Source organism: Pygocentrus nattereri, chromosome 3, assembly GCF_015220715.1.
Source record: "Pygocentrus nattereri isolate fPygNat1 chromosome 3, fPygNat1.pri, whole genome shotgun sequence".
Classification (NCBI taxonomy): domain Eukaryota; kingdom Metazoa; phylum Chordata; class Actinopteri; order Characiformes; family Serrasalmidae; genus Pygocentrus; species Pygocentrus nattereri.
Genome location: NC_051213.1, coordinates 26,054,076 through 26,068,605, shown reverse-complemented (window position 1 = coordinate 26,068,605; position 14,530 = coordinate 26,054,076). Strand labels below are relative to the sequence as shown.

The 14,530-nt window shown below is 37.2% G+C and overlaps 1 protein-coding gene across 2 annotated transcripts in view; it reads left to right on the top strand.

The window, feature by feature from the left end:
• Window positions 1-2,367: 2,367 nt before the first annotated feature.
• Window positions 2,368-14,530, top strand: part of emc2 (ER membrane protein complex subunit 2) — a 29,965-nt gene continuing 17,802 nt past the window's right edge. For both annotated transcript variants that reach the window (XM_037537146.1, XM_017709191.1), the window contains exons 1-5: window positions 2,368-2,454; window positions 3,327-3,440; window positions 7,546-7,610; window positions 8,712-8,797; window positions 11,523-11,580. In XM_037537146.1, the coding sequence (XP_037393043.1) occupies window positions 2,415-2,454; window positions 3,327-3,440; window positions 7,546-7,610; window positions 8,712-8,797; window positions 11,523-11,580 (363 nt within the window). In that variant the 5' untranslated portion in view covers window positions 2,368-2,414. The remainder of the gene's footprint in view (window positions 2,455-3,326; window positions 3,441-7,545; window positions 7,611-8,711; window positions 8,798-11,522; window positions 11,581-14,530) is intronic.

Genomic DNA, 14,530 nt, shown 5'->3' with positions numbered 1-14,530 from the left:
ATTCATGATGAACTCTGCGTACAGTATACAAAATACATACATGATATACAAAACGTGACAGGGAACAGACACACATTGCAATGGACAAAGTTTAAACAGCAATGCTGGGAATTATATTTATTACACAGTTGAGCCCACAGAAAACCAGAGATAAGAGGTTTGAAAAAAAAAAGAAAAGACAGTCAAGTAAAACATACAGAGAGCACAAGGGAGCAAAGCAAGAGAAGTGGAAAAATGCAAGGACTAAGATATATATTTTCATTTTTCCCATATTTTGCAGTGATAGTTGTCAAACGTATGTAAGAATGCAGTGAAGTGGGGAATATGGCCATTCCACATACAAATATGTATATATCTACCCAAAATATTCACAAGATTTATAATATCTGAAATGTTAGAATCTAAGTTGTCCTTAAAGTATTAAGATTATATCATTGCATTCATGATGGAGGAATGTTATCCACTTTTAATGACAACTACAAATAAATATTGGGCCAAAGTAAGTGATAATTGAGCATTTAGAAAATACAACCCCAATTCCAATGATTGTTGGGACGTGGTGTAAAACATAAATAAAAACAGAATACGATGATTTGCAAATCCTTTTCAACCTGTATTCAATTGAATACACTACAAAGACAAGATATTTAATGTTTAAACGGATAAACTTGCACATCTGTAAAGGCACCATCAATGCTGAAAGGTACATACAGGTTTTGGAGCAACATATGCTGCCATCCAAGCAGCGTCTTTTTCAGGGACATCCTGCTTATTTCAGCAAGAGGATGCCAAGCCACATTCTGCACGTGTTACAACAGCGTGGCTTCGTAGTAAAAGAGTGCGGGTACTAGACTGGCCTGCCTGCAGTCCAGACCTGTCTCCCATTGAAAATGTGTGGCACATTATGAAGTGCAAAATACGACAACTGAGACTGAAGTTGTACATCAAGCAAGAATGGGAAAGAATTCCACCTACAAAGCTTCAACAATTAGTGTCCTCAGTTCCCAAATGCTTATTGAGTGTTGTTAAAAGGAAAGGTGATGTAACACAGTGGTAAACATGCCCCTGTCCCAACTTCTTTGGAACGTGTTGCAGGCATCAAATTCAAAATGAGTGAATATTTGCAAAAAACAATAAAGTTTATCCATTTGAACATTAAATATCTTGTCCTTGTAGTGTATTCAATTGAATACAGGTTGAAAAGGATTTGCAAATCATCATATTCTGTTTTTATTTATGTTTTACACAACGTCCCAACTTCATTGGAATTGGGGTTGTAGATGGTCAACAGTTTCAGTCTCAATAGAACAAAAGATGCAAGGATCAATTTCAAATTGAAATCTTTTTATGTAAAAAATCACAAACAATGTATATGGTTGATGATTTAAAAATGTGTTTTTTTGAATTTAGGAGCAATTGGACATGCTATATGAAGGAAAATGACTTCTGTTTTGAAGGACCTGCTGTATTATCCATGAATTAATGTTCCCCAAAACTTTCTCTTTGAAAACCAAACAAACTATTCTATTATCAGATTTTTTTCATACAACAAATGAACAACACTGACTGTTAGAAAAGGCAAAGAAGGTGCAATTGCAGAAAAAAGCATATTGCATTATATCATTCGAAGTAAAGGGATAGAAATTGCTTTGCATATTTTGTCATAGCCTTTTCTTAGACTTTCTGGTTAAATCTTCAAAAGATAATAGGTGACCATCTGAATTCATTAAATCATAAACAAATTTACTCCATTGTCATACCAACCAGCTTTAAAAATGGATTTTCTATTAGCGTCTAAAATAATTTTACCATAATGTAAAAGTTATTTGTGCAAGTCAGACAGCTTTGCAGGAATTTTAGACATTTGAGCAAAAAGTCAGCCCCTCCAGCCTTACTAAGTACTTTGTTTGGGATATGGTACCACATTGACTGAGGTTGGGAAATACATTCTGAGCCATTAGACTCAATTACAGATTCAAGCTCAATGGCTTTTAATCTCCCACCAACATACTCCCTGACTAATTGTGATGTGTGTAGGTAGTGAGTTTTGTTCTTCCATATGAATTTTAATTGAACTTAGATAACTTTACTGCTTTCGGTGAAATGCATAACGAATGGCATGGGCAAATAAACAAAAGCCTAAAAACCTAGTATAGAAAAGTCCCGCACGAGCCAATGATTTAATGATTTCTGTACAGCTTCCAATGTATCATAAAGCTTATAATATGAACACCCAGTACATCGCGTTTTCGAAGGCTTGGGGTCAGACCACATGCTTTCGAGAACTGGTTGCACTTTAGGAGCATAAGGAATAATTTCGCTTCACTGATGTTTTTATTGCCTCCTCTGGTTTCTGACCAGTAGCGCTCAACCAATCAGCTGTCAGCCAGTGACGTCTGTAGCTCGCAGGAACAATGGCGTCTGTTTCGGAGCTGTACGATGTGACTTGGGAAGGTAAACAGCAGTTTTTCTGTAACTGTGTTGACTTGGCTGTTTAAATATCATAAGTACGTTAGTACTAACCAAGTGCTTTGTTTTACATGGTTGGTTAAGTTATTCAGTGGCGTCTTAATTCATATATTTAAAGACGGCCGAACAAGCTGGGCCAGCTAGCTTCAGGCGCTAACGTTAGCTAACTAATGCTGGTTAGCTATATAACCAAATAACAGCCTTTATGGTCGAGCTTCAGTGAAGACTGGCTGAAATGTAGTCTTGCCCGATTTGCCAAACTGGTTCCCCATAGACTGCAAACATGTTAGATCTGTACAACGAAGCTGCCCTCAGGAGCCATTAGCGTTAGCACCTCGGTAGCACGTTAGCCTGTAGCTTGAGAGCTGCGGGTCTGTACAGGCAGAGTTACAGACAGACCGCTAGCTTAGCTTAGCTGTTGCTAATTGGTTGATTTAGTCTCTCTACCTTTCGGATACTGTTGAGAAGTCAGTGTAGCAGGTTATTGTTATTAAATTTTAAAACAGAGGAGAATGGCTAGCGTAGCAAGCGCTCAGGATTAAAGTTTAGACGTTTTTTTTACTGCGGATGCAGCCTCGCCACAAGAAACCACAGCTAGCTGGATTTCAAAACAGCTGGCAGGATCACGAATCGTTAGGTGCCAGTTTGGGTGAAGTCCCTGTTTTCTTTGAATAGGCGTAACAAGTTAGGTCACAACATGGATACTGTTCAGATAGCCTTACATTTACAGTGCGCGTCAGGATTAACCCCCTTTTTATTACGTAGGATGGTAATGGCAGACTCTAGCCCTGTACTAGTGGGGTCTTAGAGAGGCTTGATTAATATGAACCACTGTTTTTGTGTGTATTATCTTTCAGAGATGCGTGACAAACTCCGGAAGTGGAGAGAGGAGAATTACAGAAATAGTGAGCAGATTGTGGATGTCGGTGAGGAACTGATCAATGAGCATGCTTCAAAGCTTGGAGATGACAGTAAGTAGAACTTGGAACATTGTGACCTTCTGATCCTAAAGGAGTCATCATCCAGGTTTTTTTTGTGTCCCGCCTGCGACCCTGAATATTAAGTATCCAGCGATACCGTTCTGATATTTGCATTTTAATAGATAATACAGCTACTTACTACACACTTGAAGGACATTAGTATCAGTTAAACCAGTCCACCTTAGGTAAGATTTTACTGGTTAATGATACAGTAATGATATTAGTTTGTAAATGATGTCAGTGCTATTGATAATTGGTTCCGGTTAAGTTCTGAAAATTGGTTAATATGTGCATTATGTGACTCTCTGAATTTATATGTTGTTTCTTGGCCAGCTATTTTGAAATGATTGGTTTAGTGTGATGGTAAGTCGACCGGTTTCAGTAATGTTCATATTCATTTAAGATGTGGTTAGATGGTCTGATCTCATGATTTTGCTGCCAGTTACTTATAATTTGTTTGGTATTGCTTATATGTGGCACAACAGATACCTTTTGTTTTGTACTGCTTATATCAAATAACCCTTTTATAGCATAGTCCATATGCAATGATTTCAAATAGCTCTAACATGCCCGAAGTAGCCTGCTCCTTTCTCTTAGCTTTGAATATACTGTTACTGCTAGTGCCAGGTGTAAACCAAAAGCAGTGCAACATAGATGGCTTTTATTTTTGCACCAGATATTACAAGTTGTCATTTATCATTTTAAATGGAAAACATTTATAGTTACTTCAGAGGTGCAAGTTATTTGGCCCATTAAAAAAATACCAGTATTGCCTCATATCCTCATCCTTTGGATTTGATCAGGACATCCTTACCTGCTGTTGCTTTCCATTTGGAACATCCATGATGAGCACACTTCAGTTTAAATTAAAGTTAAAAGAGTTGAAGGCATGAGTAAGTCCTCAGTTTGTGAAAGAAATTTGCCACCATTATGCAAATATTGGAGAAAGGGCACTGAGTAAGATCAAACACACTAGTGCTGTTAAAATGAGCCTAAAATGACATTTGATTGTTCCTTCTAAAAAACCCTGTAGATATTCAATTGGTTTGAATCTATTTTTGCTTGTAATGTCCATAAGAGGGCAAATCAATACAACAAGAGACATAACTACTTGTATAGGTGTGTTTATTACAACACGCACATCGTTTAAAAGATCTACTTCCCTACACATTACTTATTTATTTATTTATTTTGTTTATTTTGTGATGGTATGTAGTAGGACATTCAGCGCTCTGAGGGAGCTGTGCTGTGTTAAACCTGAAACGACAATTATCTTTTCCTTGACATGTAACAGGAAATAGTAGTCAAATGTCGGGGGATCTGCACAGTTTTTGTGCTGCAGATATTGAGCTTGTGATGGGCATTGTAAAATCTGAGTTGAGGTGTGACTGTGTGGAATTCCTGACATCAGGCCATGCATATTTGGGTTCATATTTTTGAGATGTCCCTTCAAGTTGCTTGTGCTGGAATGGAAGGCTAACTCGAGCTTACGTAGCTTACATACAACTTTGTCTCATAGTTCCACAATTTTGCTGATCAAAGTCCAAAGTATTTCCAACAGGGCTTTTTAGATTGCTCAGAGTGGAAATCACTCTTTGGCCAGATTGGGTTATGAACTCTCTGCCATCATTACCACAAAGTTGTTGTTTAATTCTTTGCTTGTTTCAGCTTGACTTGCGTTTTGTTCTCAGTCAATGAAAGTGATGCTGTGTGACTGCTGTCTGTCATGCAGTGCATTCAGTACAGCGACCCAGGCCCATGTGAGAACTCATGTGGCAGACAGCCACAGTAGTGCTGCTTTTTTGTAGTAGTGCTCTTGTATCACCATTTTTAACTTTGACTTTGTGCATATCATCTTTAGATGTAATCATTAAGACCATATATCGATAGTTAAACAGTTGCATAACAGTACCGTTAATCCTAGAGCAACTTTACATCATTTCCATGTAAAGTGTAACTATTAAACACAGATAAAAATATCACATTTCCTAACTATGAGACATTTGGAAGATAACTTAGCATTTTATTTTGTACCTACACAGCTCAATTGGAGGCTCCATGAGCAGTTAGTTGGCTCCCAGACATGCTGAGATAATAACCCAGGGAAATGGCATCCATTAGGTTGTTAGCACTACTCTCTACTTAAATTTTTAAACCATGAAATTTTCTAAGCCTATAATTGGTCATTCAGCTCTCTCACAGTATAGCGAGTTCCAAAAGAAAAAGGAATGAAATGTGATTAAATAAATTTGAAGTTATTTTAATTCACTGGATTGGACATCACCACATGGCTGTTTTATGAATATATTGCAACGTACCAGAATTTTGGCTGTATTGCCCACAACTGAATATACTATACTTTCTGTTTGGTAACTTTTTGTATAATTAGCTGAATATTCTGTGACTTTAGCCCTGTCTAGGATCATAATGTTAGCAAAATTTATGAACTGAGTACTTTTGTAAAAATTACAGCAGCTTTAAAATGATAAAATTGATATATAAACTTATCTGTAGAAATAAAGTCTAGGCTAATCTTGTGGGAATTGACATACTGGTAAATATTCTGTCATCTCTTGAGTGAAAAGAGTATACATATTTTTTTGGGGGCACTCAATGAGGCATTTACTCTATTTTCTGTGGTCCAAATCAAGCTGCAGATTTTTCCTGAGTATGGGAGCTAAGTGAGAAACTGGCTGATGCAACTGTTAAAATTTTCATTGTTAAATATTATAAATATAGCACAGTATTCACTGGTGTGGGTTTTTTTTTTTCTCAGCAGGATCTGCTAGTGGTATTTTGAAGCACCTTTCTTGGTGCTATTAATGTTCTGGTAATTATGGCAATTAAAATGTTAATGGTAATTAGTTTGGTTGGAAATCCACAGAATGCAGCTAAAATGGTTAAAGCAGTTAAAAGTCAATACCTAAAATACAAAAAATTATTAACATAATTGTCATACTTTTTTAGCCACATTTCACAAAACTATCTTTTAAATATGTTTTCTGCTCCCCCCCCAAATATGTTATTCAGTTTTTGTGCACTGACAGATGGTGCAGCAGCCCCCATCTCAACCCTGCTTCTTCTGGTTATGGATAGAACCAAGTAGTATTGGAGCGTTAGTTAAGAGATCAGCATGTGTAACAGAAAACTTAGCAAATGTAACAGGCCTTACAATGCTATGGGGTTCTTCATCTCATGCTTTAAAAGCATTTAAAAACCAATTATTAATAAATGAAAACAGTGGTACAAAAAGATTAAAAGTCAGTGTTCCATTTTTCAGAGTATGGAAGTTTAACACTCAAAATACACTGATCTTTAGAAAGAGTTAAAGCTGTGTGATGAGTTGCACTTTATTGGGACCTGATTTAGCTTTGGCTGCTGCTGTCTTTATGATTCATACAGTCTTCTAAGGAGAGGGGTAAACACTTAACACCGCCTGGTTTTATTGAAACCAGCTCTTAAATTGGCTGTGAAACAAGATGGTAATTATCAAAGCGAGACTTGGAATCATAAAAACAGCTAGAAAAAGCTGCAGGCGTTTGTTTCTTTTGGCATATCGCTTTTTCTTGTTCAGAAAAATTTTATAGTTTGTTTTTTTTTGTTTGTTTTTTTTTCCTCAATTAACAAGTTTCAACTGATGAAGCATGCTCCGTTTGTTAAAACACTGGCCTGATATGGAGCATTAATTCCACTAATTTGGGTATATTAGCTGAACTCATTAATCTGTGTGTTTTTATTGTTGAAGTTGAATCGTGAAGCAAACACATTGCTGTGTTTTAAGGGAATGGGTTTTTATGGTTGTAAGTGGTAGCCCTTTAAAAAGTGTACATATCCCTGTTGTTGGAACAAAAACTTGTATCTCAAAAATGGTAACTTTACAGAGATACACTCCCTAGTCTCATAAAAAGACCTTACATAGACCAATATTAAAAGCAGAATCCTTTAGCAGTAATGTTTATGATGCATGTTAAACGCTACATCAATCTTTTCTAGAGGTGATGCCAAACAGCATACATTTTTATTTTGTCATATTTGCTACCCGGCTAAAAATAGGTTTATTGAATGGTGTCATTGTGTGTTTCTCTCCTGCGCCCAGTTTGGATAATTTACGAACAGGTGATGATCGCAGCCCTGGACTGTAGTCGAGATGATTTGGCCTGGGTGAGTTTTTACAGTCTCTCTCCCTCCCTTATCCACTCAGCTCAAGCCTCATCTCTCACACACGGTGTTGCTTTGTCACCCTGCTTGCCAAACGTAAAATGATTTTTATTCAGCCAGAAAACATCACTCTGTCTGTACTTTGGAAAAACAGTTTGCTGAAGATTAATCCCAGGACTGTGAAAAATGACTTCTGAAGCACAAGAGTTACTTTGAGCTGCCTTGGTGTCAGCTTTATGGGATTATATATATAAATGCAGTCATTCTTTTCACAGCCTCAGACATTTAGAATAATTTATCTTTCCATTAGTTCTGACTATTGGGGCTTTTTATATGTGGAGAAGCAAGTAGAAAGAGAGTCTTCAACTGAAACACTTAGTCAGACTCTGAGGTTTTTACCAGTGGCCAAAAGAAGTGGACCAGGACCATGATGGGTCAACTGAGTTGTGACTTAGAACAAACTTTTCATTTTGAACAGGAAAACATTAGAGTCGACTAAAACCATTCCTCACCCAAGTTATTTGTGTTAAAAAAAAAAAAGATAAATAAAAAAACAAGGAACAGTTCTGTATGGAGAAGGAAAAAGCTGGTAAAAGTAGCATCCTGTTTCTGCTTTTTATAGTAGCCGATGTGGAATTGTGGGTGCCCGCAGACCAGCACTCTCAAGTTCTCACCCACGTCAGTTGCAATTTTTCACATTTTCTCTCACAGCTGTATCGCTGACCTGTTTATCATGGAAACCGCAAACTGGAAAGTTACTCTATTTCATTTTATGGTCAGCAAAAACCTTAAGTGTAATATTGCTGTGTCAAACCAACCAGTCCATGCGTTCTATGGTAGATCTTTTTGAAGTTTAAATATTTTTGGGTATAAATGCTTGTAGCCCAAAGGTATTTTATAGCCCTTGATTGATGTGAAATAACATGCAGGGTGATATAACTCTGGACAAGAGCCACTGTGTCACTTGTTGAATGTGGTGAGAATAGAAGGATAGATGACATTTGTCAAAAACCATCTCCTTAGCTTTTTTTGATGAAATTTTTAGTCATAAGTACAGGTATATTACATGTATTCTAATTCAAAATGTTTTTGCATTTTGTTCAGAGTTGTCTACAGGAGCTGAAGAGGCAGTTTCCAGATAGTCACAGAGTGAAGCGATTAGCAGGCATGCGGCTAGAGGCTCTGGAGAGGTAAGACTAGCACCAGCACCAACTTTAGCAACCTGGCCTTGGGTATGTGGTGGAGGTGGGGGTACTGTGATCTGTAAGTGGATCATAAGTGGCAGGATGAGTGGGATGTGGTCCTGTTTATTTAGTAAGCCACCATTCCACTGACTAAGTGGGAGAGAGAAAGATAGTTTGAGTGCTCAGTCGTCCTGTGGCTCTTTTGCCTGAGTGAGGAATTCCCAGGAAGGAAGTGGTGGCTCCCACTTTTATTCTGGAGGTCCCTGTTTTTTTCTCCTTATTCTTTCTCTTGCCTGGGTTCTTTTTGTCTCTAGCCCACATGTTTACATCCTTTGTTTCCACTTGGACATCTCTCCATTTCTTCAAAAGAATTGTTGGAATTAAAAACAATGCTAATATGTTTCATGAGTTGTTTGTTTTGGTCTGTGAACCATATCAACGTGTTTATCACTTATGCCATAATTGAGAGTGATTGCTCCTGCACTGTGAGATTAAATAAACTGCAAATTTGGGGCTAATTGCCAGCAGACGTGCTGCTTAAATGAAGCCCTACACACATGCACATATACAAAAAACATGCCTGAATCGTACGTAAATAAAGCAAAGTGGTGGTGGCGTGGTTGCCTAGTGCCATGTCAGATGTGCCAGAGAGCCGTTGAGCAATAAAGTAGAAGTGAGGGTGGGAGTGGCAGTGGAAGTGGAGCTGTTCAGTGATAATAGGAACCAGAGTCGCTTCTGTTGCTGGCTGTGGGCAAAAACAGGTTTTGATCATGAGGCCTGAGCTTGCCTGCTTAAGTGAAAAGAGAAAAATACAACCCATACAAGAAACACTAACTTGTTCCCATCCTGGCACATTGATTTGATTGACATTAGCAAATGAAACACAGTACTGAGCTTAGGTCACTTGGGAAAATAATATGTAGAGCTGTAGAACTGTCTTACTGCACAGTGAACATTTATTTGTTCAAAAAAATTCTATAAATGCAAATAAATATACTTGATAAGCGTAGTGGCCTGTCTATTTCGAAACCTCCTCTTGATGATGTCCAGTATTTACAGTGACCATCCAATACATGAGTCATTGAATCAGTACTTTATTATATTAAATGGTTTGTTCTGTTGTTGGAATAAAAAAAATCATACATAAGACTTGAGACGCTGAGCTGTCAGGAACCAAACGTATCATGTTTTTTAGGCGAAAACAGCTGAGATAAATGGTTCTAAACAGTTTTTGTGGTACAGTACTGTTCATGGGCCAACCTACTGATTCCACCATGATTGAGATGTTTTGTGCTTTAGTTTCACAATTCAGAGCAGGGTGTGTGATAGAGATAGGTGATGTGGCTGAATGATGTAACAGCAATGTTTTGTAACTATGGTCTTACTTTGCATACTGTGTACCATAATAAAATTAAATTATTTAGCTTATGTCTAAAATTACAGTAGTGAGTGATTCATAGTGCCTGTTGTAGCAACCTCAGTAACATAAATATGATGTTGCTGACAGACTACAACTTAGCCAGGGACTGTGTTCCTCCAGACCTGAGGTAAGATATTGTTGCTCTCTGAACAGAACCTCATATCTCCAGAAACAGTCTTAGCCTTCAGTGTAAATCAATGTAAAGATTTTATTAAAGTAATTTTAGATCATTTTTATAGGTCCATTTGGCATTAATTTTTTAAACTGTAAATGACGACTGGCATTTTCAATTTATGTAAAAAAAAGAAATCAACAACAATGGAGATGTGAGATTTTTCTGAACTGAATGTGAGATGTGAGATTTTTCTCCCTGCAATAGGCTTTGGCCACTTGACATTTCCATATACAATGATGGAGGTCAAAAGTCTAAAAAAAATGTTTCTTCTTTACGTTGCGATAATACATCTATTGATGCACCAGGTTGTATCTGTATTACTATTAAGCAACAAGTTTCTGCCTTTTTTTAAATTTAATTTCAATGTGAGGCATAAAGCATTTTCCTTCCATACCAAGCCATATTTCCAAGAGAAGCATAGAATCACGGAGGGTCTCTGAGCTATCTGACCCTTTCACTTGATGATAGGTGGTAGGTGGAGGGATTTTGTTAATATTGTTTTTCTACAACTGCTGGTACAAAATGATATAATCAAAACTGTTTTAGAGACAAGCAAAAGGCATTAAGGCATGGCATTATGATAGAAGATTATGAGAAAGCAACAGTTTTGTGTTTTAATGTGTTTTAAATGATGAGTTGTGCTACGTATGACCAGGGACATGAACTAGCAAGTGTATTTTGATTACAGGTTGATTTTAAGAATGCCCCTCTGTCACAGTTTGTGAAATACTATAACCAGTGTGGCCCCTTTCAGGAGAACAACTCCCAAGCGATATCTAATTGTTGATTGATTTGTTTAGGGGTGAATCAAAGCACATGCAATCATTGCAAATGCAGATCAGCAGTCTTGCCTTTGTTGTTTACATTTGTTTGTGAGCTCAATTCATTGTTAAACTTCACAAAGGCTCTCACTACTTACTATTGCAGCCGCTACAGTAATGACTGTTTATTTCCTTCCTTAGATGACTTAGATCCACCACTGATTTGTGCTAGTGTTCTCCCGTAACCATAGAGATAAGCTTTCCTGTACACAAGTTGATTGCCTCGAGCTTTGCTTGACTTCACCACTGCCTAATAACATATGACTGGTGTGAGCGGTGGTGACCCTGAAACATGCTTTCTCTTTTCTTTCAAAGGTACGACGATGCCAACAAGTTGTATGATTCAATACTACAAGACGATCCCACTAATACGGTAAGTGAAGAAATAAAGCTGAAGTTATAACGTTGTGGTTAAAATGCATTGTGATGAAAATGTGCTGAAGTGCAGCGGTATGACTTTGTTTAGTTAAATTTTCACATCAACCACAATGCTGGTCTCTCTCATTCTCTCTCTCATTCTCTCTCTTCTCTTTCTCATTCTCTCTCTCTCTCTCTCTCTCTCTCTCTCTCTCTCTCTCTCTCTCTCTCTCTCTCTCTCTCTCTCTCTCTCTCTCTCTCTCTCTCTCTCTCATTCTTTCTTCCCTTCTGTCCGCTTTGCTCCCTTGCAATCAAACACATGCACAGTGTGAGGAAACAAAGTGCCTTGATTTATGTGCCTCGGTAGTACTAAACATGTCAAGCAACTTAAGCAAAAATAAATGCAGTTTCTTTGAAGACTGAGATTTATCTTTTTGCTTTAATATCACCCCCATTGCTGTCAGGTGACCTTAGGTGTTAGAATTGGTCTGTTCTTACTTGCTGCATAGTTTATGCAAAAGTTTGAATGTCCTTTGGCAAATGACACATTTTGTCAAGCGAAAATAAGTTCCTTCACAGAGAACACACTTCTGCACATTTTAATATCATTTATTTGCTGACTTTAACATACTGAGGGGGACACAAAAAATGTGACCTGTGTAAAAAATGATGGCAAATTTTCTATTTTATCTATAGTTTGTTAAATTCAACAAATAAATAAAAAGGTTGCTCTAAAAAATGTCATATTTAAATGTGTTCCCTGTAAATGCGTATACTTATTTTCACATAGAAAATCAACAAATGATAATTTAATCAAGTGTTCAAAACTTTTGCATACTTTTTTTTTTTTGCAAACTGTGTCCTCATAATTAGGTTACATCAGCTAACAGGGTCAGGCTTATTGCAGTATGGATGTGTGGTATAGTTTCTTCAATTAGATGATTTATATCGAGTTTCAGTTGAATCGTCTACAACACCCAAGTCTGCTGGATGTTTTGCCAGTCCTTCACCGCCACTCGCTCCTGCCATCACTCCAAAACTCATTGTACCTGCTGTTAATTGGTTCCATACAGACATGTGGCACGACAAGAAAATAAATGTTTTGATGGGTTTTCAAAAGAAACCAAGATTTTATTTGTTTTGGCTTTCTCCTGAAGAAGAACATATTTCCCGTGCTGCTCTGACATATGGACTTGCTTAGATATGTTAAACATTTTCTCTGGGCTGGCAAATTGGGTAAGATGAAGCATAGACATTTGTTCTTTGGACTCCATCTGAGGATTCCACACCTAACTGTCTGTTTCAAACACACAGGTCTTGTTGACAAAGTCAATAAACCCTCATGTGCATTCAAGCAGTCACCTCTCTCTCATTCTTTTCACTTTCTCTCTTTCGCCTTCTCCACTTTCCTGCTGCAGCCCTCTGACCTATCATCATTCTTGTCTTGCTAAAAAGATTCACTGCCAGTCCTCCATCGCCTCTTGCGTTCATTATATCATTACCGTTGGTATTTATTTTACTATCTGTTTCTGTTGGACCAAAGCGACTACATCAGTCTTTCTCCATTTGAAAACGAGAGATCCTCTCTGTTTGTTTTTCAGGTTTTTTACCCGTGGCACCCTCCCTATTCCCATCATCACAGTTAAATTGCAAGCACATTGAGCAGGGTGTAAACGGGAGGTTGAAAATACTGGAATGAAATAGATATCATTAAACCAGTGTGGTCAAATTATTTTTCACAATCTGGTAATCATCTTTGACCCTCTGTTGATATTCGGAGGGTATGAAAACAATATATCTTCCCAAAGAAACCTGTTTCCCAGTTTACTGATGCTGTCCAAGTCAAACAATGCTGGTAAAACATGGAATTAATAATTAATAGAAATATCTTTTGAAAAGTGACATTCTTTGTGCATGCCTTAGAGAAACCATATCCTTTTGTTTCAGTACATTAATCTACATTTAGAAATTGTTTGGTATCTATGTGGTCTTTTTAAAATGGATGTGGGCAGCTCATTAGGGTAGAAAGTCATTGGATAAATGATTGTAATGCTTAAGCTATCTCTTTGATTCAGGGTCGTTCCTTTGGAAGCTATGAAGTGTTCAGTTATTGGCTATCTGTAGGATGTATTGTACAAACCATGTTGTTTTTCTTTACCACTGAGTTTCTGCTTCCTTTAAAAGCTTTTTCAAAAGTCAAAAAGTTCAAGATGTAGTTCACCTCAGCCCCCCACATGCCTTTTGCACCCTCGATAAAACAAACCGGAAACTGGAATTTAAAAAAAATTGCGTATTAGACGTCCTGTTCCTTTGAAAGTGTCTCTTCCTGTTTTGTACCTGCAATTTTTTGTTTTATTGCTTAATGTTGTATTTTTAATTATCCTTTATCTATAACCAGTACATTTAGTGAAGCTTAAGAGTTCTTGCTTGTCAGGCCTGCCAAAGGAGTCCAACCCAAATAGAACATAATTACTTAATGATGCTGTCCCTTGTGCCCTGTGAGTAATGATTGGAAGGAAATCTAGTGCTTTTTTGGTTAAGGTTATGAAAGTACAGATGCTCTCACACATCTATACTGATTACATGGCAAGTAGAGATCAGGGCTGTTGTATTTAGGGATGCACCATTCGAGAATTTTTAAACATATGAAGCACATTGATACATTTCCAGTACTTTCCAATAACCAATTTTAAAAATAATCATTATTTGCTCTTTGATTGGTCACACTAGCTTTTTTAAAAATTTTTAACAAAAAATTAGTTGTCGGTTTGAGCAAAAATAATCAAAAAAGTGTTACAATGATTTTGCAATGGGCTATTTAGCACAGCAAGATTTTGCAACACAGTTTGGCCAAAATGAAAAGAATAAATTGGCTGAATGCAGATTGTGTGTGTGGATCAAAATTCTGCTTATTCAGATTATGCATGATTCTCATACTGTACTCATACATGATACTCATACCATTA